The sequence below is a fragment of the Phyllobates terribilis genome, unplaced genomic scaffold, assembly GCF_046119375.1.
Source record: "Phyllobates terribilis strain yellow unplaced genomic scaffold, ASM4611937v1 Scaffold_5__5_contigs__length_657084704, whole genome shotgun sequence".
Classification (NCBI taxonomy): Eukaryota; Metazoa; Chordata; class Amphibia; order Anura; family Dendrobatidae; genus Phyllobates; species Phyllobates terribilis.
In genome coordinates this window covers 253,976,210-254,003,600 of record NW_027362765.1, presented here as the reverse complement: position 1 = coordinate 254,003,600, position 27,391 = coordinate 253,976,210, and the positions used below count along the sequence as shown (strand labels likewise).

The 27,391-nt window shown below is 41.9% G+C and overlaps 1 protein-coding gene across 1 annotated transcript in view; it reads left to right on the top strand.

The window, feature by feature from the left end:
• Positions 1–27,391, top strand: part of GRIN2C (glutamate ionotropic receptor NMDA type subunit 2C) — a 166,192-nt gene that overhangs the window by 54,889 nt on the left and 83,912 nt on the right. Inside the window, exons 2-8 of the mRNA XM_073681203.1 lie at positions 9,602–10,188; positions 10,373–10,487; positions 10,566–10,777; positions 11,211–11,370; positions 13,455–13,608; positions 14,204–14,329; positions 15,266–15,495. Of these exons, the coding sequence (XP_073537304.1) occupies positions 9,602–10,188; positions 10,373–10,487; positions 10,566–10,777; positions 11,211–11,370; positions 13,455–13,608; positions 14,204–14,329; positions 15,266–15,495 (1,584 nt within the window). The remainder of the gene's footprint in view (positions 1–9,601; positions 10,189–10,372; positions 10,488–10,565; positions 10,778–11,210; positions 11,371–13,454; positions 13,609–14,203; positions 14,330–15,265; positions 15,496–27,391) is intronic.

Sequence of the window (27,391 nt, the reverse complement as noted above, 5' to 3'; positions counted from 1 at the left end):
CGTTTTTCAAGCGTTTTTGATGCGGAATTTCCGCAGCGGAAACGCTTGTAAAACGCTTGTTAACCCGCACCCCATGGTCCCCAATGGGATTCCGCAAGTTCTATGCACATGCTGCGGATTTTTCCGCAGCGTTTATGCTGCGTTCAAAAATCCGCAGCATGTCATTTAATTTTGCGTTTCCGCAAGCAGAATTGCCTTTGTCCAATGCATAAAAAACGCAAGGCAATTCCGCATGTGGAAAACGTGTGATAAACGCGCGAAAAATGCGCGATAAACGCGTGCGGAATTCTGCATGCGTTTTTCCGGGAGAGGACTTGCAGAAATGAAGCAGAAATTTTCTGCTTCATAAATGCAACGTGGGCACATAGCCTAAACCAGATATTGTTACTTTTGGCAGTGTGGACAGGTGCCAAGTCCTGCTGGAGAATGAAACTTGCGTCTCCAAAAAGCTTGTCGGCAAAGGGAAGCATGAAGCGCTCTAAAATTTCCTGGTAGATGGCTGCACTGACTTTGGTCTAGAGAAAACACAGTGAACCTACACGAGCAGATAACATGGCTCCCCAAACCATCACTGATTGTGGAAACTTCACACTAGACCTCAAGCAGCTTGAATTGTGTGCCTCTCCACTCTTCCTCCAGACTCTGGGACCCTGATTTCCAAATGAAATGCAAAATTAACTTTTACAAGGAATGCAACACTTGTAGCCCATGTACTTTTTTAGGTTGCCCAATGAATTTAGCATGTGGGCATAAGTATCTCTGTAAATACCTTGTGTTGCAGATAATGCCTGTGAGCGGCGCTATCACTGGCAGCTCACAGTCATCACGTGACCCCCAGCTGCAGCCGGCGCTGACATCCGCTGACGTCACGACAAGTCCAGACTGCAGCCGAGGGTCCCTCTTCCACGTTTCATCGGTGGCTGCTGGGTTGTGGGCGGGGTTATTACCCTGCGTCACACCCGGCATCCACCGAGCGCTCTCCCTCTCCCCATTCATTGGGAAAGCACGCGGTGGATGCTGGGTGTGACGCAGGGAATAACCTCGCCCACAACCCAGCAGCCACTGCGGGGACCCCAGCTCTGAGTCACGCCTCACTTGTCATGACATCAGCGCTGGGTCACGTGATGCCTGACGCAGCCACCGATAGCGCCGCTCACAGGCATTATCAGCAACACAAGGTATTTACAAATATACTTATGCCCACATGCTGAATACATTGGGCAATTTATACTACCGGACAACTTTTTTAACCCCTTTAAAGCCCAGGACATTCTAATACATATCTGCGCCCTGGGACTTAAGAGCCAGGTACGTATTAGTACGCCCTGTTGATTTCAGCCTGTGTGTGGGCGAAATTGCGGCCGGGTGTCAGCTGATTGTCACAGCTGACACCCGGTGCTATGTGCTAGGAGCAGTCCCGCACCGCTCCCGGCACATTAACCCCGCAATGCTGTGATCGAAGTCGATCGCAGCATTGCGGGGGCAAGGGGAGGTGATCGCCAATACCCACCTCTACTGCCGGTGTCCAACGCTGTCTACCGCGGCTTCCCGAAGTTGCCATGATGACCCGATGTCGTCATGATAACATCTGGGTCACCAGACAGCAGGAAGATACTTTGGTCATGCGCAGTGCATGACCAAAGTATCTTCTGCATCTGCAGCGCTGACAGCCTGTATAGCATAGGGATGGTGCTCCATCCTTATGCTATACAGGCGATCAGAGTAAAAAAAGTGAAAATCCCATAGTGGGACAAAGTATAAAAAGTAAAAAAAAGTGTTCAAAAATGAAAAAATAAAAAAAAATTGTAAAAATATAACAAAAAATAATCCACCAAAAATAAAAATATAATGTACCCATCAATAAATATTATTAAGAAAAAAAAAAACAATAACAGTACACATATTTGGTATCGCCGCGTCCGAAACGACCTGACCTATAAAACTGTCCCACTAGTTAACCCCTTTAGTCAACACGATAAAAAAAATAAATAAAAAACGAAGCAAAAAACAATGCTTTATCATCATACCGCCAAACAAAAAATGGAATAACACGCGATCAAAAAGACGAATATAAATAAAAATGGTACCGCCGAATGTAATCTTGTCCTGCAAAAAACAAGCTGCCATACAGCTCCATCATCCAAAAAATAAAAAAGTTATAGCTCTCAGAATAAAGCGATGCAAAAAAATATTTTTTTCTATAAAATAGCTTTTATTGTGTATAAGCGCCAAAACATAGAAAAACAATATAAATGTGGTACCGCTGTAAACGTATTGACCCGAAGAATAAAGCTACCTTATCAATTTTACCACACGCGGAACAGCATGAAAAAAATAAAAAAAAACAATTCCTGAATTGTTGGTTTTTGTTTATTCTGCCTCCCAAAAATCGGAATTGAAAGCGATCAAAAAATGTCACGTGCCTGAAAATGGTGCCAATAAAAAGTCAACTCAACGCAAAAAACAAGCCGTCACATGACTGTCGGCCAAAATATGGAAAAATTATAGCTCTCAAAATATGGCGATGCAAAAACTAGATTTTGCAAAAAAATGCGTCTTTTAGTGTAAGACAGCTGTCAATCATAAAAACCCGATATGATTCTGGTATCGCTGTAATCGCACTGACCCGAAGAATAAATTCGTCTAATCACTTATACCGCACGAGGAACGGCGTAAAAAATAAACTCTAGGGTTAGGGTTAGGGTTGTGCTACGGTTAGGGTTGTGCTAGGGTTAGGGTTGGGCTAGGGTTGGGGTTGGGCTAGGGTTAGGGTTGGGCTAGGGTTAGGGTTGGGCTACGGTTGGGGTTAGGATTAGGGTTGGGCTAGGGTTAGGATTGGGGTTGTATTAAGGTTGGTATTTTTTTCAAAAGTAAAAAAAAAAAGATGACTATATGGCGACTAGTGTTGAGCACAGGTGCTCACTACTTGAGTTTGCATCGGGTGCTCGGGTATGCACTGAGTATCGCGGGTGCTCAAGTGACATTCTCGAGTCTCCGCCCCATACGCTTCGAGGACAAAAAAACTTCGCGGGGATTGCCTGCCATGCACGAGTGATCCCTGCATGTTCTTTTGGGGTGTCTAATAACCGTGAAACATGCGGGTGGGGACTCGAGCATATCACTCGAGCTTGAGCGATACTTGGTGCATACCTGAGTACCTGATGCAAACTCAAGTAGTGAGCACTTGCGCTCAAGACTAATGACAACTTATTCAATATGATGACCTAATGTTATCAAATTCTGTCGTAGCTCTGAGTTCAAAATGTTCACAATACCCCTTGATAAAATCCTTGAGGGGTGTAGTTTCCAAAATGTCACTTGTGGGGGGTTTCCACTATTTAGGCACATCAGGGGCTCTCCAAACGCGACATGGTGTCCGCTCTCGATTCCAGCCAATTTTGCGTTCAAAAAGTCACACAGTGCTCCTTCCCTTCTTAACTCTGCCGTGTGCCCAAACACTGTATTTTCCCCAAATATGGGGCATTGGCTTACTCAGGAGAAAATGCACAAAAGTTTTTGGGGTCCATTTTTTCCTCTTACCCTTGTGAAAATAAAAAAATTGGGGCTAAAACATAATTTTTGTGGAAAAAGTTAGATTTTTTTAATTTTCACGGTTCCATGTTCTAAACTTCTGTAAAGCACTTTGGGGTTCAGGTTGCTCACCACACATCTAGATAAGTTCCCTGAGGGGTCTAGTTTCCAAAATGGTGTCACTTGTGGGAGGTTTCCACTGTTTAGGCACATCAGGGGCTCCCCAAACACAGCATGGTGTCTGCTAATTATTCAAGCAAATTTTACATTCAAAAAGTCAAATAGTGCTCCTTCCCTTCCGAACCCTGCCGTATGCCCAAGCAGTAGTTTTCCCCCATATATGGGGTATCGGCGTGCTCCGAAGGAATTGAGCAACAAATTGCATGGTGCAATTTCTCCTGTTACCCTCATGAAAATTTAAAATTGGAGGCTGAAAAACATTTTTGTGGGAAAAATGTGAAAATTTTATTTTTACGGTTCTATGTTCTAAACTTCTGTGAAGCACCTGGGGGTTCAAGGTGCTCACCACACATCTAGATAAGTTCCCTGAGGAGTCTAGTTTCCAAAATGTTGTCAATTGTGTTTTTTTTTACTGTTTAGGCACATCAGGGGCTCCCCAAATGCAACATGGCGTCTGCTAATTATTCAAGCAAATTTTACATTCAAAAAGTCAAATGGCGCTTCTTCCCTTCTGAACCTTGCCGTGTGCCCAAGCAGTGGTTTTCCCCCACATATGGGGTATTTGCTTACTCAGGAGAGATTGCACAACAAGCTGCATGGTGCAATTTCTCCTGTTACCCTTATGAAAATGCAAAATTGGGGGCTGAAAAATATTTTTGTAGGAAAAATGTGAAAATTGTATTTTTACGGCTCAATATTCTAAACTTCTGTGAAGCACTTGGGGGTTCAAGGTGCTCACCACACATCTAGATAAGTTCCCTGAGGGGTCTAATTTTCAAAATGGTGTCACTTGTGGGGGGTTTCCACTGTTTAGGCACATCAGGGGCTCTCCAAACTCAACATGGCATCCGCTAAGTATTCAAGCAAATTTTACATTCAAAAAGTCAAATGGCGCTCCTTCCTTTCCGAGCCCTGCCGTGCGCCCAAACAGTGGTTTTTCCCCATATATGGGGTATCGGCGTGCTCCGGAGGAATTGAACAACAAATTGCATGGTGCAATTTCTCCTGTTACCCTCATGAAAATTCAAAATTGGAGACAAAAAAACATTTTTGCTGCAAAAATGTGAAAATTTTATTTTTACGGCTCAATGTTCTTAACTTCTATGAAGCACCTGGGGGTTCAAGGTGCTCACCACACATCTAGATAAGTTGCCCGAGGGGTCTAGTTTCCAAAATGGTGTCACTTATGGGGGGTTTCCACTGTTTAGGCACATCAGGGGCTTCCCAAACGCAACATGGCGTCCGCTAATTATTCAAGCAAATTTTACATTCAAAAAGTCAAATGGCGCTCCTTCCCTTCCGAATCCTGCCGTGTGCCCAAACAGTGTTTTTTCCCCACATTTGGGGTATTGGCTTACTCAGGAGAAAATGCACAAAAGTTTTTGGGGTCCATTTTTTGCTCTTACCCTTGTGAAAATAAAAAAATTCAGGCTAAAACATAATTTTTGTGGAAAAAGTTAGATTTTTTAATTTTCACGGTTCCATGTTATAAACTTCTGTAAAGCACTTTGGGGCTCAGGGTGCTCACCACACATCTAGATAAGTTCCCTGAGGGGTCTAGTTTCCAAAATGGTGTCACTTGTGGGAGGTTTCCACTGTTTAGGCACATCAGGGGCTCCCCAAACACAACATGGTGTCTGCTAAATATTCAAGCAAATTTTACATTCAAAAAGCCAAATAGTGCTCCTTCCCTTCCGAACCCTGCCGTATGCCCAAGCAGTAGTTTTCCCCCACATATGGGGTATCGGCGTGCTCCGGAGGAATTGAGCAACAAATTGCATGGTGCAATTTCTCCTGTTACCCTCATGAAAATTCAAAATTGGAGGCTGAAAAACATTTTTGTGGGAAAAATGTGAAAATTTTATTTTTACGGTTCAATGTTCTAAACTTCTGTGAAGCACCTGGGGGTTCAAGGTGCTCACCACACATCTAGATAAGTTTTCTGAGGGGTCTAGTTTCCAAAATGGTGTCACTTGTGGGGGGTTTCCACTGTTTAGGCACATCAGGGGCTCTCCAAACTCAACATGGCATCCGCTAAGTATTCAAGCAAATTTTACATTCAAAAAGTCAAATGGCGCTCCTTCCTTTCCGAGCCCTGCCGTGCGCCCAAACAGTGGTTTTTCCCCATATATTGGGTATCGGCGTGCTCCGGAGGAATTGAACAACAAATTGCATGGTGCAATTTCTCCTGTTACCCTCATGAAAATTCAAAATTGGAGACAAAAAAACATTTTTGTTGCAAAAATGTGAAAATTTTATCTTTACGGCTCAATGTTCTTAACTTCTATGAAGCACCTGAGGGTTCAAGGTGCTCACCACACATCTAGATAAGTTCCCTAAAGTAACATTTTTGTGAAAAAAGTTAAATGTTTATTTTTTTCTTCCACATTCCAAAAATTTCTGTGAAGCACCTGAAGGGTTAATAAAGTTATTGAATGTGGTTTTGAGCACCTTGAGGGGTGCAGTTTTTAGAATGGTGTCACTTTGGGGTATTTTCTGTCATAAAGACCCCTCATAGTGACTTCAAATATGATGTGGTCCCTAGAAAAATGGTTTTGTAAATTTTGTTGGAAAAATGAGAAATCGCTGGTCAACTTTTAACCCTTATAGCTCCATAACAAAAAAAAAATTTGGTTCCAAAATTGTGCTGATGTAAAATAGACATGTGGGAAATGTTATTTATTAACTATTTTGTGTGACATATCTCTGATTTAAGGGCATAAAAATTCAAATTTTGAAAATTGCAAAATTTTCAAACTTTTTGCCAAATTTCCGTTGATTTCACAAATAAACGCAAGTGATATCGAAGAAATTTTACCATAATCATGAAGTACAATATGTCACGAAAAAACATTCTCAGAATCAGGGGAATCCGTTGAGGCATTCCAGAGTAATTACCTCATAGAGTGACAGTGGTCAGAATTGTAAAAATTGGCCTGGTCATTAACGTGCAAACCACCTTGGGGGGTAAAGGGGTTAACAATCCTTTCAAGGCTGTGGTTATCCCGGTTGCTTGTGCACCTTTTTCTACCACACTGTTTCCATCCACTCAACTTTCCATTAATATGCTTGGATACAGCACTCTGCGAACAGCCAGTCTCTTTAGCAATGACCTTTTGTGGCTTACCCTCCTTGTGGAGTGTGTCAATGACTGCCTTCTGGACATCTGTCAAGTCAGCAGTCTTCCCCATGATTGTGGAGCCTACTGAAACAGACTAAGGCTATGTGCCCATGATGCTGAATTAATGCTGATTTTTCCTGAGCGTTTCTGCCTCTCCCTGGCAGAAAAAACGCATGCGGATTTTACATGCATTTTTTCTGCCAGGGAGAAGCGTTTTTTAAGCGCTTTTGCATGCATTTTTAAGCGCTTTTCCAAGGGATTTTGAGCATCACTTGGAAAAATGCTTGAAAAGTTGGTCGCACAATATAAATCCATGCAACTGGCATGGATTTATATTGTGTGACCAACTTATGCTGCTTTAAATGCAGCATCAATAGTAAAAAAAAAGAATGAAAACGTAAAAAATAAAAAAAAGAACATTATACTTACCTCTCCGGCGGCACCCGGTCTCCTGTCTGGTGGAGTGCTCTGTCCTCGACATCCCGCGGTGTTCAGAAAGGACCTGCGGTGACATCATTTAGTCAGCTGACAGGTCACGCGACAAGATTTTGCCACGATTACGCACAATAAATGGTTGTGCTGCGGATTTTTCCGCAATGATAATCCGCAGCGGAAACTTCCGCAGCATGTGCACAGCACATGCAGATTATCACTGGGTAAGATGGCAGACAACTTAACAAGCGTTTTTAATGTATTTTCACGGCGGAAGTGCGGCCACAGGAAAGCATTAAATCCGCATTGTGGGCACACAGCCTAAGGGACCTTTTTAAGCTCATCGGAAGCCTTTGCAGGTATTTTTTGTTAATTATTCTAATTTACTGAGATAATGGCTTTTGTGTTTTCGCTGGCTGTAAGCCATAATCAACAACATTAACAGAGATAAACACTTGAAATATATCATTCTGTTTGTAATGACTCTATATAATATGAGTTTCACTTTTTGTATTGAAGAACTGAAATAAATAAACTTTTTGATGCTATTCTAATTTAGTGAGAAGCATGTTACACACACGCCCCTAGGTTCAGATAGGGGCGAGATAGGTTACATGAATTTTTTGGAATCCTGGGGGAACCGTTACTCGGGGCGACCATACACCATGTGCTGCAGCTTCTCTTAGGTACACAGGGGTATTTACCCTCAGGCACAGACACCTAGACTGTTTCACTTGCTGACCAGACACATTTGACAAGAGTCTTCATAAACGGTAAAACAGTAGCATTTAATAAGAAGCTGCACAGCCAGTGCAAGCTAAGTCTTATGAGCAACAGGCTCCAGTGACAAACAGTACAGTTTCCTTAGCAGCACAGCAGTTCACAGTCTTCCCAGTAGTACAGGACAGCACAGTTCTAATGCAAAGGCACATTAATGAACACAGCATTCTTTACAGCACAGTGAGATGGAGGCGGGGGGAAGGTTTGCTGAGGGAGATGATCCCTGTGACACCATTTCTTCCAGTCCTTATCTTTCTGTCTGATAATACTCTGCACTGCTAGTTCAGAAACTCTACCTGATCTGTGCTTAGCTTCACTCCTGACTTGAATCCTTTTCACTTGCAGGGGCGCTTCTGTGAGATACAGAACACACACACCACCTTTCTCTTCCGCTCCAGCCAGACAGTAAACAACTTCCCCACAATCCCCCTAGGGTTCTGCTAAAACTCTCCCTGTCTCCTGTGACTGTGTTAACCCCTCTAGTTGCTGGATGCTTTTAAAGCAAAAGCGCTACCTCTGCATGTCACAAGCAGAAGCACTTGTATATTTCGCTGGAATTTTTTTTTAATTTCATGTAATAATGTTCCCCATCCTGTAACAATGTGTCCCCCATCTTGTAATATCGCCCGCCATCCTGTAATAATGTCACCTATCATGGTTCTTTCTTGTAATAATGTCCCCCATCCTGGCCCCTTTCTGTAATAATGTCCCCCATCCTGGCCCCTTAACGTAATAAGATCCCTATCTATGCCCCTTCCTGTAATTAGATCCCCTATCATGTAATAATGTCCCCCATCCTGAAATAATATCCCCATCCTGGCCCCTATCCTGTAATAATGTCCCTCATCCTGGCCCCTTCCTCTTTTCATGCCCCCCCATCTTTGACCACGTCCTGTAATAATGTCCTTCATCCTGGCCCATTTCTGTAATAAAGTCCCCTGTCCTGTAATAATGTTCCCCGTCCTGTAATAATGACCTCCATCCTGTAATAATGGCCCTCATCCAGGCCCCATCCTGTAATAATGTCCCTTTTCCTGGCACCCATCCTGTAATAATGTCCCTCATCCAGGGCTCCTTCCTGTAATAATGCTCCCCCTCCTGGTGCTCTCCTCAAACACATTTAGCCACAAAGAATAAACGATTATTTTTATCTTTCCATGCTCAGCAGTGCCCTCTTCCTCCTCCATAGCCAGCGCGTGGGGTATTGTCGGGCGGTGCATGGCAGTGACTTCATGCGACGATCTCAACGGGCACTCCAACCTCGGCTGCAGGCATCTGATAGGCCAGCCTCCACTATAACTATTGTGGCACAGGAAGCTGGTGGCTCATTGCTCTGTAATACATTTCAGCTGGATGTGTGTCCGATTGACTCATTCAGCAGGAAACGGGGCTGAATGTGGGCCCCTTGACCTCACATGCCCATTTGCAGTCACACCTTCTGCAACCTCAATCGTTACACTTCTTTTAAAATGTTACAATATGAGCACTTTTACTATTCCATTATATGCATTGTTTTGCACCCATATAAAAGTAAAAAAATTGTCATTATCTTCTCAGGAGCCAAGATCTTCCTTCCTGCAAATGGCAGCCTCATTGGAACAGCAGCTCATTGTCATCTTCAAAGTGTTGGAGGAATATGATCTTGGTCCATTTTCTGTCATCACAAGTCATTATCCTGGTCACCGGTTATTCCTGAAGACAGTAAGAGTTTTGTGTGAGTCTATTCAACCAGGTTGGGGCCCTCAAGATGAATTGATATTAGAGCCAGGAACTGGTCCAAGGGGGACCCAAAGAGTTCTCCGACAAATTTCTGCTCCTGTGCTTCTACTATTTTGCTCCAGAGAAGAGGCTGAGGAACTTTTCCCGATTGCTGGTGAAGCTGGACTTCTTGGACCAGACTATATCTGGATTGTACCAAGTTTTACAATTGGTTCTCCGGAACACCCTGCTGAATTCTTCCCTGTTGGACTTGTGAGTGTAGTGACTGATGGTTGGCGGAGAAGCCTACAGCAAAAGGTTCGGGATGGAATAGCAGTAATTGCCGCAGCGGCAAGGAACTATTTGCAGAAACATGGTGAGCTGTCCAATCCTGGAGGAACCTGTTTGACACCAGAACAGATGCAAGGAAATGACACTTTGTATAGGTAATGTACATGTTAAAGAAATATCATAGTTAACCAGAAAGGTTAAATTTACTCTTAAAGCGTTTTATTAGAATAATTTGATTTGCCAGGAGGTCATATTTTATTTTCTCCATTTTTTTTCTTGGCCTTTATTGTCGTTCTGAATTTACTCATTTTGCCTACTAAAACTGATTCCATCTCTTAGGCATATGCTGAATATAGTGTGGCAGGAGAGGGACCTATCATTCAATACCAAGGGATTTCTACTAAACCCATCCATGCTGGTCATTACATTGACACCACAACGGGTATGGGAGGAGGTAAGCTCCTTTTCTATATTTTGAGCTGACTATTGCAAGAAATATTCACAGCAAAAAAAAATTGTCCCTCCTCTCTAGGTTGGCAGGTGGGAACGTGGTATAATACGTATGAAGTATCCAGTATGGCCGCGATATGGCAGTGGTCATCAGCTTGTGTCAGATACTCGTCACCTAACTGTGGCCACCTTAGAAGAGAGACCTTTTGTTATTGTTGAAAACACAGATCCAATCACAGGAGACTGCGTGCGGAACACAGTGCCTTGTCGTAAACAAAGCAACCTGACATTGAGGTAAAGGGGGTCAGTCAACAAAAAACTAGAGTATACAGAGCAAGTTAGAAATAATCACTTAGGATAATTACTTATAAAATTAAATCTACTTTTTATTTCACATAGGCCCTGTACACACTGTGTTTCTGCAGTGCATCCAGGAATTCTGTCTGAATCACGTTTTTTAGGGAGAAACGCTAATAAGGTTATAAAATACCATGACACGACCAGAGTTCAAATGACCTCACTTTGTGTTTTTTTCTCTGAAAATGTCGGGTTGTTAAGACGAGCACAGAAACATAGCAGACAGAAAGTAGAAATGTTTAGAGAAACATTCAGGCAGAACCCCCATTCGCTCTGCAGAAAAACAGAGTGAATAGGGCCTTACTATATGCTTCTTTTTTTGTAAAACTTCACCTCACTCACAGATTTCTTACCTATTATACCCTAGCAGTTCAGGTGAACCTTACTCCAAGCTGTGCTGTAAAGGCTTCTGTATTGACATCTTGAAGAAGTTGGCACGTACAGTTAAGTTCTCGTATGATCTTTACCTTGTGACAAATGGCAAGCATGGCAAACTTGTGCGCGGCGTGTGGAATGGAATGATTGGCGAGGTGAGCCGGCTAGAATTTTTATTTCTTTTGTTTCGTTCAATTACCATATCCATACTATATTGAGGGGTGGTGGTGCGAACAAAACCCTTGTGGTGCAAACAGAAAATATTTATAATTCTCTTACAATGAGGCCCAGGTAGTTTGTCTGTTGCTGTCCTTTAAGTGGTACAAAGTACTGTGGTTATAGTCTCTAAGGAGGAAAAGTGTCTGTAACACTTGGGCAATGCTCTTGAACAGCTAAGCAGTAGAACAGTTGCAGAAACTTTACATAGTTCCTTACTGAGGCCTTGTGTCAGGTCATGCCCAATACAGCTGACAGCTCTTGCTTGAAACTTCATTGTCTAAATAAAACTTTTCCTGACTGGGTGATTTTCTCAGTGTTGCACCAGCTATTTGTATTTCGAGATCCTGGTGCCTGTGGGTGAGATCTGTGACATTTGGGCCACTTCTAATTTCCGTATCATGCCTGACCATTCATATTTGTGTGTTGGGCTTACATGCCATTCACATTGTATTCAGCAGATAGCAGTCTTTTCTTACATAGTCCACAATCCTTAAATTGGGATATGGATGCTCATCCTCCATCATGGGGTCTAAAGGGTAAAATTTCTCCCTACCCTGTGGAGCTCTCCAAGTTGGCGCCATGTCAGAGACCTCTCATTCACCCCAATTAATTCTCCTACTTTGCACTGATAAGGCGCAAACACCCAAAAACATGTATCTGCAAATTAAGTTTCTGGTTTGGCAAATTATCCTAAGTCATGTGGCAAGGATCAACTTTTAGTTTTGCTACTTCCAATACGTGGCATCAGAGTTCCTGTCCTCCTCCCTGAAGAGTCTACTTGCAATATCCTCTATTGGTAATTCTCTGGTTTCGGTCTCCAGTAAACACATTGCCTCCAAACACAGCCCGCTCATCTCACAATCTATAATGGACTTTCACCAGCTACTGGTGTGACCCATCTTAAAAAAGGTGCTGAACTCGTTGGGGCTTTATTTATGCTCTTGAAGTGTAGATCCCGTGGCTCCTTGCAACAGCCTTCAAGACTCACCAGCCTATGCAGCTCTTTCTCAATCTCTGAATACTTGAATACTTCCACTCTCTTTTTCACACTACTCTCACATCTTGGTCAGACAGACTGTCATTTCTCTTCAGGCTTTGGTCACTCCCCTGCCTATTTCTCACTGCCTAACGGAATGTTCCTTGGGGGGCTGGCTAACCTAGGTCTCAGCGCAATCACACTTTCTTTTATGTGCTTGCTGTATGTGCATTCTGCAGAGGCACCAAACTCACATGGTTATATGGATGCAACTCAACCAGTAACCTGCAGACACCTTTCCTCCAAACACAGCCAATGCACTTTTGCAATCTTTAAAGGCCTTTTACCTGGCCATTATTCAACCTGTCTGGGTAGGATGCTGAACTTGGGTCATTAATGATTTTCATGGAGAGCACACACTGGCTCCTTTCAACAGTCTCCCAATTTAACCATCTTCTGCAGCTCTCTCTGAGTGACTCCTGTAAGTGCTTCCACTCTTTCATACAGTCTTATTGACACCTTGATCAGACAGCCCCACAGCCCACCAGCGTGTTTCTATGTGTCTTTCAAGTGGTGACCTATCGTGCACTCCTTAGACACCAAACACACATGGTTATATGGATGTATCTCAAATCTAGCTACAGACACTATGGCACAACTTTCTTGACATTCCACCATTAAGTCAGGCTCAAGGCACAAAAGTAATAGCCTCCTTTTCTCTGACACCCCATTAAGTTTCAGCATGTCATTAGTATTCCTGGTGTCATCAACTAACACAAGAATAACACCACCGATGAGATCGTGTTCCTCAAACTTTCAATGTGATGCTCAGACTGTGTGGATACATGGCATAAACAGTACAATATATTGTTAAATATTATCACATTGATTAATACTGCAAAACATAACCATGTATATTGTGAAGGTGGTGGGGGGCAAGTAAAGGCACTTGCAGTTTAATCCCCTTCCATACCATGTCCCATACTTTACCACTTTCCTGTAACTCATCCTGACTTATTTCTTTTTCTCTCCATGCCTGTTCAGGTTTATTACCAGCGTGCTCACCTTGCTATTGGGTCTCTAACTATAAATGAAGAACGTTCAGAGATTGTGGATTTCTCAGTTCCCTTTGTGGAGACTGGAATCAGCGTTCTGGTATCACGTAGCAATGGAACTGTGTCCCCCTCTGCTTTTCTAGGTGAGATCTGTAGAGCATCACTAAAGCTCTGAGGTGACACAGTAGTAGACCTTTTTACCGAATACTGGGATTTCTTAAAATATGTTGGATACATCTCTGTGCATATACTTTTACCTATTGTCCAAAAATATAATCCTAGAGTTACAATGATTGTAGAATAGACTCTTTTAAATTAAGTAGGAACTATCACAGAAAAAAACTAATAGTAATTTTTCCCTTTCACATCCTCTTGGCTAATTTTATTGTTGGTCACCTTAGACTTGCGTATTAAAAGTTTGTAATATTGGCCTTCATACTGGACTTTTTTTCACTTAAATGATGTGTTGATTACTCTTCTGTTATAATATTATATGGTGAACCAGCCATAAAATTCTCCTAATGCTGCATTCACGCATCTGTGTGTCATGGTATGAGTATGGACCGCAAAGCATGGACTGACCGTGGCTCTCCTTACCCAAGTTTGACAACCTCATATATGTCTATGACGAGGCTGTTGAGTTGGGGTCAGAAGACCCATGGCCTGTCTGTGATTCTTTGACCGTGGCAAATGGATGTGTGACAATGGATTAATTCTCACATTTACTTCTCTTTGCAGAACCATACAGCCCAGCTGTCTGGATGATGATGTTTGTCATGTGTCTATCTGTTGTAGCTGTGACCGTATTCATCTTTGAGTATTTTAGCCCAATGGGATATGATCAAGATCTGAACAATGGAAAACGTAAGAGAAAAACAACTTTTTAAATTGATTGTAGAGTTATAATGAACAAAGCCAAAAACAAACCCACAAAAGAAAATGTATCTGTTGGGTGGGAACCATGAATGGCAAGTGTAAAGGTTTGATCATAAGGAATAATTGTTTAGTATTACAGAGAAGTAGACTTTTTCTTGTCTTCCACTCGAAAGTACTTTGACACTTCCTTTTATATCCTAATTTGGCTCTCAAACTAAATACAGTTCCAGAGAGATCATGTACAGAATAATGGAACAAGACCTGGTGTTAATTGAGTTCAGGAACTGTTTATGGAGGAGCAAGAGTGCGAAAACCTGTCAGCAAGAACTGAATGGTTGTCTTAAATAGCCAAGGACATGATGCTTGTGTACATTCAATAGAAGTAGGTGGGAATAAACAGTAGTGCCCTTATTTCTACCACCAAAGTAAGGCCATTTTCAGCCATATGTTATGTTCTTGGTCTTCCAAGTATGAATAGATGCATAACTAATATGAATAATTAATCCTAGACTCATTTGAATAGAGTCACTGAGCCTGAATATGCTGCAAACCTTGCTAAGGATGACTACATTTCTCAGTTATTCAAGGTTGTCCTTTGAATAATGAGTATTTTAGGCAATTTTTAAACCCTGGATACGGTATGATAACATGAAGATAACTATTCTTATAATAAGAATTTTATATATACATATATATATATATATATATATATATATATATATATATATATATATACGGTACATATAATGCACATGAAATTAGGTAGAGAATTAAAGGATTGAAAGGAAAGTAGTGTGAGTAATGATAGCTACAAAGATCAATTATTCTGAAGTGCAGCAAAGGACAGAATCCGATGTGAGAGAATGATAAGAGATGGATAGAATAAAAGGAAATGAGAGATAACATTGTTGCTTGTCTTTTCAGGTATAGGAGGTCCAAGTTTCACCGTTGGGAAATCCTTATGGCTGCTGTGGGCACTGGTGTTTAATAATTCAGTTCCTATACAGAATCCCCGTGGTACTACCAGTAAGATCATGGTGCTGGTCTGGGCATTCTTTGCTGTAATATTCCTGGCTAGTTACACAGCCAATCTTGCTGCATTTATGATTCAGGAACAATATATAGACACAGTGTCTGGATTGAGTGACAGGAAGGTGAGTGGCATCGCAATCTCTTCCTGTTACGTTTGCTGCTTATTAGTTGTCTTTGGTTGAAAGGAAATTTGTCACCAAGTTTTTGCTACCCCATCTCAGAACAGCATGATGTAGAGGCAGAAACCCTGATTCCAGCGATAAATCACTTACTGGGCTGTTTACTGAAGTTTTGATAAAATCACTGAATGCTGGGCTCTGTACACCACTGATTGACAGCTTTCTGTGTATGCTGTGCAGAGGTACCTGCCTTTCAGTGGTGGTGGGGGCAGGGTTATACACAGCTAATGAATATGGAGGACTACATGGCAGCAGATTTATAGTCCTCTATTGATAATTTCTTGCTGATAAAACAGCAATATATCATTACAAGCCAGCTCCAGCGGCATCCGGGTCATCAGGCAAACTGGCCTTAGCTTCATTGGGGCACAGGCAATGCATTTGATGCCACTAAAGTTAGCTTGTAATAATGTATCATGGCCTGTAAGACATCAATCAAGTCAGGACTGACACTGAAGAAGCAATAGCTTTAATCCAGTAATCCCAGAAGAAATAAAAATATTATTTATTTCAAAATATTAAAAACTTGGTGAAAAAAGAAAAAGGAAGAAAAATTATTAAAATCACATGGATAAGGTGACGCGTTTTGAACCGCAAGGGTTCTTAATCATAACCATTTTTTCTCTAATTGTTTTCCAAGTCAGGACTGCATGACTCTTGCAAAGACTGGAGTCGCCCATCAGACCCTTCTAAACATTAATTTTCCTTTACGCTGCATTGGGCATTTCAGAGTGGCATCTTTACAAACCTGGAGAAAAAAATAACAGTAACCACAAAAATGAATAGATTAAGACGTCACAATTTTATTGTAGTACATAAAAATCCAAAAAGAAGTTTAAAAATACATACAAAAGATGAGACACCGGGTCTAGTCGTTTCAAGATGACTAAGTTCAAGACTAAGATATAGTCATCTCGAAACGCGTAGACCCAGTGTCTCATCTTTTGTATGTATTTTTAAACTTCTTTTTGGATTTTTATGTACTGAAATAAAATTGTGATGTTTAATCGATTCACTTTTGCGGTTGCTTGCATTTTTTCTCCTTTTTCATGCCTCACATAGTCCTGAACCGGCCTGAGCCTGGTGTGCACCACACCCTACTTTGAGATATTTCCCTACCCGGTGAACTGATCTGTGCTTTTGTTTTTTACATCTTTACAAATCTACCCTATGTAACGCATCTCCCTTTAAAATTTGATCCCTGTGGTCATGGTTTAGGGACTTTATATGTGATGATAGGTTTCCTTTAAGCTCCATCTAGGATGAGTGCAGACACCCATCATTTTATGATAAATCTGGACATGTGAAGAAAAGTAGGAGATTTAGAGCTGTGTAACATTTTTGCAAAGAGGTAAGTGCAAACCTGGATGTGGGCACCATTTTTGATTTAGTATATTGCAAAAGAATGTGAAAATGAAATATCATAGAAAGAGCTTGATAAGTTGGCAGTCTGTGCAGGCAAAAGGAAGATGAAATTTAATGTTGATAAATGTAAAGTAACGCACCAAGGTCACAGTAATGGAGTGGTCATACTGTGGGAATTGAATTCAATCTAACAAAATAAAAGAAGTATAGCCACAAGAGCAAAAACATTAAAAGAATAGAGATTAAAAAAAAAACAAGTTTCACATACAGTGGGAAAAATAAGTATTTGATACACTACTGATTTTGCAAGTTTTCCCACCTACAAAGAATGGAGAGGTGTGTAATTTTTGTTGCAGGTACACTTCAACTATGAGAGACAGAATCTTGAAAAAAAATCAAGAAAATCACATTGTATGATTTTTTACATAATTAATTAGCATTTTATTGCATGAAATACGTATTTGATACAATAGAAAAACAGAACTCAATATTTGTACAGAAACCTTTGTTTGCAATTACAGAGGTCAGACATTTCCTGTAGTTCTTGACCAAGTTTGCACACACTGCAGCAGGGATTTTGGCCCACTCCTCCATACAGATCTTCTCCAGATCTTTCAGGTTTTGGGGCTGTCACTGGGCAACTTTAAGTTTCAGCTCCCTCCTAAAATTTTCTATTGGGTTCAGGTCTGTAGACTGGCTGGGCCACTCCAGGACCTTGAAATGCTTCTTATGGAGCCAGTCCTTAGTTGCCCTGGCTTTGTGTTTCGTGTCATTGTAATGCTGGAAGACCCAGCCATGACCCATCTTCAATGCTGTTACTGAGGGAAGGAGGTTGTTGGCCAAAATCTCGCGATACATGACCCCATCCATCCTCCCTTCAATATGATGCAGTCGTCCTGTTCCCTTTGCAGAAAAGCACCCCCAATGTAAGATTTTTCCCCCACCATGTTTCACTGTTGGGACGGTGTTCCTGGGGTTGTACTCATCCTTCTTCATCCAAACGCAGCAAGTGGAGTTGATACCAGAAAGTTATATTTTGGTCTCATCTGACCACATGACCTTTCATGCATTCTCTGGATCATCCAGATGGTCATTGGCAAACTTCAAATGGGCCTGGACATGAGCTGACGTGAGCAGAGAGACCTTGTGTGCCCTGTAGGATTTTGATCCATGACTGCGTAGTGTGTTACTAACAGTAATGTTTGAAACTGTGGTCCCTGCTCTCTTCAGGTCATTGACCAGATCCTCCTGTGTAGTTCTGGGCTGATTCTTGACCTTTCCCAGAATCATCCTTACCCCACAAGGCGAGATTCTGCATGGAGCCCTAGACCGAGTAAGATTGACAGTCATCTTGTGTTTCTTCCATTTTCTAATAATTGTGCCAACAGTTGTTGCCTTATCACCAAGCTTCTTGCCTATTGTCCTGTAACCCAATCCCAGCCTTGTGCAGGTCTACAATTTTGTCCCTGGTGTCCTTAGACAGCTCTTTGGTCTATGCTATGGTGGAGAGGTTGGAGTGTGATTGATTGATTGAGTGTGTGGACTGGTGTCTTTTATACAGGTAACGAGTTCAAACAGGTGCAATTAATACAGGTATTGAGTACAGAGTAGGAGGGCTTCTTAAAGATAAACTAACAGGTCTGTGAGAGCCAGAATTCTTGTTAGTTGGTAGGTGATCAAATACTTAGTTCATGCAATAAAATGCAATTTAATTACGGTATTTAAAAATAATACAATATGATTTTCTGGTTTATAGTTTTAGATTCTGTCTTTTACAATTGAAGTGTACCTACAATAAAATTACAGACCTCTCCATTCTTTGTAGGTGGGAAAACTTGCAAAATTGGCAGTGTATCAAATACTTATTTAGTATTTCCCTTATGCAAGTCCTTTGTAAATCTTGCTCTTGACTATGAAGTTTTGAGTTCCAAACTGCATAAGGGATATAGGAGCACTGTGGTGAGTTTATTGGTGAGAAAAATAAATGGAATGGGTGGTCTCCTGTCATTACTAAGTCTCAAATCAATCTAGCTTAAATTTTGCTTATCTGTCCCTGTGACAAAACTGAAAAACAGAAAACCCAGAGAAGATGTGAATGGAGTCTAATATATAGTATATAAATATACAATTCAAAGGTTGTCACAAACGGTTTATTTCAAGAAATGTTCCCTAGACTAGGTGACATAGGGAGGAGTTCTTGACAGCTTGAGAAGACATATTTTGAATGAACTACTTTGAGACTTAGTTATGACAAAAAGAATGAGGGGATTTTTTTTTTTTAAAAAAGTATATGCCTAAAAGTATTGGAGGGGCAATTATGCTAAGTTGTACATAACCCTATACACTCATGTTTAACATGTTACAGACCTGGATAACCTCTACACTCTGTATCCTTCCTTTTTTTAAACTGTCTTTGAGTCTTCCCAAATACCTATAAAAATAGACATAGACTATATAACTGAAAAAAAACACTTTACAGTTCTCAGACAGTACAATTGTGGTCAAAACTTTTGAGACTGACAAATTTGGTTTTCACTAAGCTTGTTGCTTCAGTGTTTTTAGATGTTTTAGTCAGATGTTTCTAAGATTGCTGAAGTACAATTCAGCATTTCACAAGTTTTTACTCTTTTATTGACAAATACATGAAGATTATGCAATGACTCGATGTTGACCCTTATCTTTCAAGACTTCTGGCTTTCTTTCTGGCATTGCTGGAATTTTCCCCAAAAAATTAGATTTGGAGTGAGTAAATTTATGTGAATCTCAAGACTGGAAAGATTGGAAAATACACGTGTGTTAGAAAACAACGCTGATCAAAAGCGCACTCTACAGGAGAGAGAGGACCCTGCTGACCATAAGAGCCTACATCCTAAAAGAGGGAGAAGGTCATGCTGACCATCAGAGTTCACACTCTACAAGAAAGAGAGCGAGATAACTGCGCTGACCACAAGGGCTTACACTTTTCAGAAGAGAGTGACTTACCGAGTTACTCTGGAGATGGAAAACGACTTTGCCGTACAAACTGTGCTCCGCTGGGAACCATGATCTATGATGTCCCAGGTACTGACGACCACTATACAAGGTATGATAATTCAGTAGATGTCATAGCTGCAGGGCATTTTGGGAAGGCCCACGCAGCCACTCAAAAAGACATTAGCCCATTCTGTAATGCTTAAGCAGTGTAGGAAATGGTGCCAAGTAAGTTTTTTTCTTGCGAACTGCAAATCGAAAAGTTGTTCAAATTCGCATGAAACTGCAGAGTTCAGAAAATTCGACTCAAACTCAATCCTCCACAGACTGATCCTCTCATCTCTAATGTTAAACCATTGTTGCTTGGAGTTTAACTCAATTTCCGTGTTTTTGCTTGTGTACCCGTTTTCTGTGGAGTGACAACACGTTCTCACTGGGATTCAGATATGGGGAGATTCCTGGCCATGGACCCAAAATTTCAATGTTTTGTTCACCGAGCCACACAGTTATTACTTTTGGCTTGTGACGTGGCGCGCCATAATGCTGGAAAAAGCATTGTTAATCACTAAATTGCTCCTGGATCATTGGGAGATGTTTAGATCCCATTGTTTATTCATGTCAATGTTCTTAGCAAAATTGTGAGTGATCCCACTCCTTTTTAAGAAAAGCTAACCCATACATAATGAAAATAATTTTATTTCTATAGCACCAACATATTCCGCAGCACTTTAGAAATCATAAAGAATCATCTCAGCATGCCTTGTTGTTGGCAGGACGCAGGTAGAGCTCACCTTTTCTTTTCCAGAAAATCACTCTTTCAGATATCCCATCAGTGTGAAGGGGGCTTCATCCATGAAAATACTGGTAACTTTACCCCAGTTCTTGTTATTCCAATCCCTGTACTTCCTTACAAATATCAGTCTGTTCTTGATGATTTTCTTGGAGAAAAGTGGGCATCTTTGCTGCCCTTAGTGACACCAGGTCAGTCTACAAAAACCTAGGCCGCACTGAGCAGGCAAATGCACTGACAACCTCTTGCTGCCAAGCAACCTCTGCACTGGTGTTGAACCGGTCCTATAGCTGAATCCTATTTAAGACTTTATTGGTGGACTTTTTTAGCCACCTTGAAGGTTTCTTCACAGCATTTGAACATGTCTCTTTGAAGTTCTTGATGATTCGATCAATGGTTGATTTAGGGGCAATCTTACAAGCAGCAATGTCCTTGCCTGTAAAGCCCTTTTGATGCAAACAATGATGACTGCTTGTGTTTGGAGGTAACTATGATTAACAGAAGACAATGATTTCAAGAACCAGCCCCCTTTCTAAAGAAATCAATTTGCACCAATAATTCAATCAGCATGACAAAGTGATATCACTTGCCTTCTGAGCTAAGCAGATCAATTTGTGGAAGGACTGAAATTCAGTGGAAATTGGGGTTTTAGGATTAAGTTTACCTTCTTGTCGATGAATAACTTTGCTATTTTTGCAATATATCTAATCACTTTTCATAACAATCAGCAAACTTGGTGAAAATCAAAGTTTGTATCAGTCTCAACATTTTTGGCCATGTCTGTACTATACAGTGCCCAGATATACAGGTGCTTCTCACAAAATTATAATATCCTCAAAAAAAATATTTATTTCATTTCTTCAATACAAAAAGTGAAACTCATATACACTGTGTTCCAAATTATTATGCAAATAATATTTTCTCAGATTTTCCCAAATTACCTATATGAATTGCAGTCATTGTAATTTTCCAGTCAAATAACTATTAGAGTACAATTGAAAGGTTTTTGTACAAACTGCCTATGATAACAGTATATTTTTTAAAAAATAAAAAACTCAAACTGCACTCAAAATGCATGTTCCAAATTATTATGCACAGCAGAGTTTTCAACCTTTTCATTTTAATAAAGAACAAAAAAATGGTCATTTTTGAAATTATAAGCATTATCAGGTTATTACAAACTGAAATCAAACAGTTTTCAACTCAAAACTTTTTTCTAGGTGATGTTACATTTGCACATAGGACCGCTTGTTCGAAAGGAGCTTCTGAGCTCTCTCGTCCATTGAATTTGTCAGGTTTTGGATGGTTTCTGCTTTAATTGTTTTGCATGAGGACAGAATACCCTCCCAGAGCTGTTGCTTAGATGTGAACTGCCTCCCGCCATCATAGACACTCCTTTTGATGATGCTCCAGAGGTTCTCAATGGGGTTGAGGTCAGGGGAGCATGGGTGCCACACCATAAGTTTGTCCCCTTTTATGCCCATAGCAGCCAGAGATGCAGATGTGTTATGTGCAGCATGAGACGGGGCATTATCATGCATGAAAATGATCTTGCTGTGAAATGCACGGTTCTTCTTCTTGAACCATGGAAGGAAGTGCTGTTTGAGAAACTCAACATACATTATGGAGTTCATCTTTACCCCTTCACGGATCCTAAAAGGGCTCTCCCCATGATTCCAGCCCATAACATTACTCCACCTCCTCCTTGTTAGCGCTGTAGCCGTGTTTGCATGGGGTGTCCGTCAACCAGCCATCCTCCACTCCATCCATCTGGACCATCGAGATCATTTCATGCATGATAATGCCCCGTCTCATGCTGCACATAACACAAACGTTTTTAAAATCTGAAATGTTGGCCTACTGAAATATATATTCAGTAAATGCACTCAATACTTGGTCGGGGCTCCTTTTGCATCAATTACTGCATCAATGCGGCGTGGCATGGAGGCAATCAGCCTGTGGCACTGCTGAGGTGTTATGGAAGCCTAGGTTGCTTTGATAGCAGCCTTCGGCTCGTCTGCATTGTTGGGTCTGGTGTCTCTCATCTTCCTCTTGACAATACCCCATAGATTCTCTATGGGGTTAAGGTCAGGCGAGTTTGCTGGCCAATCAAGCACAGTGATACTGTGGCTTTTAAACCAGGTATTGGTACTTTTGGCAGTGTGGCCAGGTGCCAAGTCCTGCTGGAGAATGAAGTTTCCATCTCCAAAAAGCATGAAGTGCTCTAAAATTTACTGGTAGACTGCTGCGCTGACTTTGGTCTTGATAAAACACAGTGGACCTACACCAGCAGATGACATGGCTCCCCAAACCATCACTGATTGTGGAAACTTCACACTAGACCTCCAGCAGCTTGGATTGTGTGCCTCTCCACTCTTCCTCCAGACTCTGGGACTTTGATTTCCAAAAGAAATTCCAAATTTTCTTTCATCTGAAAACAACACCTTGGACCACTGAGCATCAGTCCAGGTCTTTTTCTCCTTGGTCCAGGTAAGACGCTTCTGGCATTGTCTATTGGTCATACACTTTAAATAGATCACTCTGTTTGTAATGACTCTATATAATATGAGTTTTACTCTTTGTATTGAAGAACTGAAATAAATTACATTTTTGATGATATTCTAATTTTGTGAGAAGCACCTGTATATGTATATATATACATATACATACAGTGGGGGAAAGAAGTATTTGATCTCTTGCTGTTTTTGTAAGTTTGCCCACTGACAAAGACTTATACTGTCTTTAACTTTAAATGTAGGTTAATTTTAACATTGAGAGATAGAATATCCAAAAAAAAATCAAGAAAATCACATTGTATAAATTAGATAATTTTTTTTTGCATTTTGCAGTGAGAAATAAGTATTTGATCCCTCTGGCAAACAACACTTAATACTTGGTGGCAAAACCCTTGTTGGCAAGCACAGCCGTCAGATGTTTTTTGTAGTTGATGATGAGGGTTGCGCACATGTCAGGAGGAATTTTGGTCCACTCCTCTTTGCAGATCATCTTTAAATCATTTTGAGACTGTCACTTGGCAACTCGGAGCTTCAACTCCCTCCATAAGTTTTCTATGGGATTAAGGTCTGGAGGCTGGCTAGGCCACTCCATGACCTTACTGTGCTTCTTTTTGAGCCACTCCTTTGTTGCCTTGGCTGTATGTTTTGGGTCATTGTCTTGCTGGAAAACCCAGCCTCGACCCATCATCAATGCTCTTACTGAGGGAAGGAGGTTGTTGGCCAAAATCTTGCGATACATGACCCCATCCATCTTCCCATCAGTACGGTATAGTCGTCATGTCCCCTTTGCAGAAAAGCACCCCCAAAGTATAATGTTCCCCCCACCATGCTTCATGGTTGGGACCATGTTCTTAGGGTTGTACTCATCCTTCTTCCTCCAAACACAGCAAGTTGAGTTAATGCCAAAGAGATCAGTTTTTGTCTCATCTGGCCACAGCACCTTCTCCCAATAACTCACAGAATCATCCAGGTGTTTATTGGCAAACTTCAGACGGGCCTGCACATGTGCCTTCTTGAGCAGGAGGACCTTGCGGGCACTGCAGGATTTTAAACCTTTAAGGCGTAAAGTGTTACCAATGGTTTTCTTAATGACTGTGGCCCCAGCTGCCTTGAGATCATTAACAAGTTCCCCCGTGTGGTTTTAGGCTGATCTCTTACCTTCCTCATGATCAAGGATACCCCACAAGGTGAGATCTTGCATGGTGCCCCAGATCGATGTTGATTGACAGTCATATTGTATTTCTTCCATTTTCTTACTATTGCACCAACCGTTGTCTCCTTCTCACCCAGCGTCTTACTTATGGTTTTGTAGCCCATTCCAGCTTTGTGCAGGTCTATGATCTTGTCTTTGACATCCTTAGAGAGCTTTTTGGTCTTGCCCATGTTGTAGAGGTTAGAGTCTGACTGATTAATTGAGTCTGTGGACAGGAGTCTTTTATACAGGTGACTATGTAAGACAGCTGTGTTTGATGCAGGTAACGAGTTGATTAGGAGCGTCTAACTGGTCTGTAGGAGCCAGAACTCATAACAGTTTGCAGGGGATCAAATGATTATTTCTCACTGCGAAATGTAAAAAAATGTATCTAATTTATACAATGTGATTTTCTTGATTTTTTTGGGGGGATATTCTACCTCTCAATGTTAAAATTAACCTACCCATAAAATTATAGACTGTTCATGTCTTTGTCAGTGGACAAACTTACAAAAACAGCAAGGGATCAAATACTTATTTCCCCCACTGTATATATATATATATATATATATATATATATATATATATATATATATATATATATATATATATATATATATATATATATATATATAAACTGCCCAGGTAAATAGTCCATACCTTGTTCAGATAGTGTCATACATTGCCCATATAGGTAATGTGTTCAGTTCTCAGATAGTGCCAATGAGTGTTCTAGTCTTACAAATAGTGTCAGGTATAACAAATTGAACCAATATAGTGCCATCGATTACAAAGATAATTAGTGCATATACTTTGCAGTGGAGCCATTTGTCCTGATTGAGTGATCCTGTATAAAACTGGGATTTATATATCAATGTTTCTTTGCTTCATAAAAGCTGATGAATAAAGACGAGCATCGTTCATATCTGATCTAAAAAGGGTTGTTTTAATTTGGATCTCAATCGGATAAGAGGCAGAGCAGAATGCACACTGTCTAAACATGGAAACACAAAAGATATTGACATAGAAAGCGAAAGAAAGCTAAATAATGGAGGCAAAGGGAAACGTTAGCAGTAGTGAAATAAAAGGCAGGTTGCAACGTTCCTGGGAGGGTAAAAAACCCAGACATTCCTCATTATGTCTGTGATTAAGCTCTCATTAACACATGTTGTTAATTGTCAAAGCGGCCAGACTGCTATTATCCTGCCTGCTGCTGCTGGATCGTGAACATTTATATAGGAAAATGCAGATAGTGTATGAGAATGTGATGGTGAAGTGATAAACACAGTATTTATGTGGTCCACTGATCCTGAAGGAACACTGTATGTTTGGCATACTGGATTATAGAACATTATATGACTTAATGTTAATACGCTGGACACCCCAATAATACATATCCAACTTCTTATTAAATCAGTAATATAATCAGTAAAACCATAACAAACCAATAGTATATAAAAGACATGAACATGAGGCCGCACAGCAAGAGAAATAAGTAGATGTTCCTACTGGTGTATGCGTACTATACACCTGTGTGACTATCTGTATACATACTTCCAAAGATTATCAGTGGTAATGTGGCACCCCAGGGGTCTGGTTTCCACAGTAACGGCAATGTTATGTCTGAGAGCAGGTGGGAGGTCTCTTGGTCAGGAGTCCTATGCATGCCACACCTCCTGCCCAGTCCTGGGAGGGGAAGAACTTCCCCTGTATAAACCTGGGGCTGAGGCAGGGTTAGAGAGTTGAGAGGGAGAGTTCAGCCAGGAGGGCTGACAGGGAGCTGTGGCTCCGGCTGGGCCCAGCTCCTGGGCCATGCCAGAAGTAGAGAAGAGAAGCAGCATAGGAAGAAACAACAGGAGCTCTGTGGGAGCAGTGTTACAAAGAGTCAGGGGCTGGCAGCTGCAGAGCTCGCCCTGACTGAGAAGATTTCTTACCGGACCCGGAGTCCGAGGCTGTGAGGACTAACTCCTACCCAGCAGCAGAATCCGTCAGGCAGGGGATTTCAGGTCCTCTGGCCAAGAAGCCCGAAGGCACGGTCACACGCATGGGACCAGCACCGCCGTCGTGGAGCGGAAGCTACTAGAAGGCCCCGAGTCACCGGCCATACGGGTGAGCACCACACGGTACACTCAGGGACGTGGGCTACTTATACCGCCTCTAGCAAGGTAGCCAGAAGAGTACAGTTAGTTTGGGAGGCCTACAACTCCGCCTGGCCAGGGGAGATCCCATCTGCTCAAGGACTGACCAGGCCCCAATCGCTAGCCAGTACTCCGGGAGGGTCTGTCTTTGTCACCAGTAAAGACCCTGAACTACACCGTACCGTCTCCGAGTGGTTCCTGCTACCCCCATCATCCACGTCGGCTGCCCTGAGGCCATACCCCTCCCGTTGGGGGTTATACCATCTACGCTGCACTATCCTACCACCGGCCTCAGCGGTCTGCCCTGCAGCGGCAGCTCCATAGCTGCATTCAACGGGTGGCGTAGTCGTCCTACATCTACCGCTAATACAGTGCCACTTAGTCTGACTCCCTGGGCACGGACCGGGTCACCGCCACGAGACTACAACCCTCAACAGATCCGGCTCCGGGTAAGCTCCCGCGTGCGCAACGCTGCGCAACACAGGCCCAGGGGTGCGTCAACTTTTGGCGTAGTCGGCAGGATTTCGTGCCCGCAACCACCGGGTACTGCGTGCCTGAAAAAGACTGTTCAAACTTACCTGTGGTGAAGATTCCCGCCATCCGGCGCCATCTTCCGCTTCCTTCCCGCCATCGGTGGAGTTTTCCCGCCTTCCGGCGCCATCTTCAGCCTTCTTCCCGCCATACGTGGAGTTTTCCCGCCATTGGACGCCATCTTGAGGACGCCGCGCGGGAAGAAGAGGGGCGTGGACTCCGAAAGCGCGCGAGAACTGAAGCCCCGCCTCACGTCCGGACGTTGCGTAAGGTCCTGGAAGGAGCCCAGCAGACGCCGACGTCACAGGAGCGCGACGGAAGGTCCTCAACCCTGACG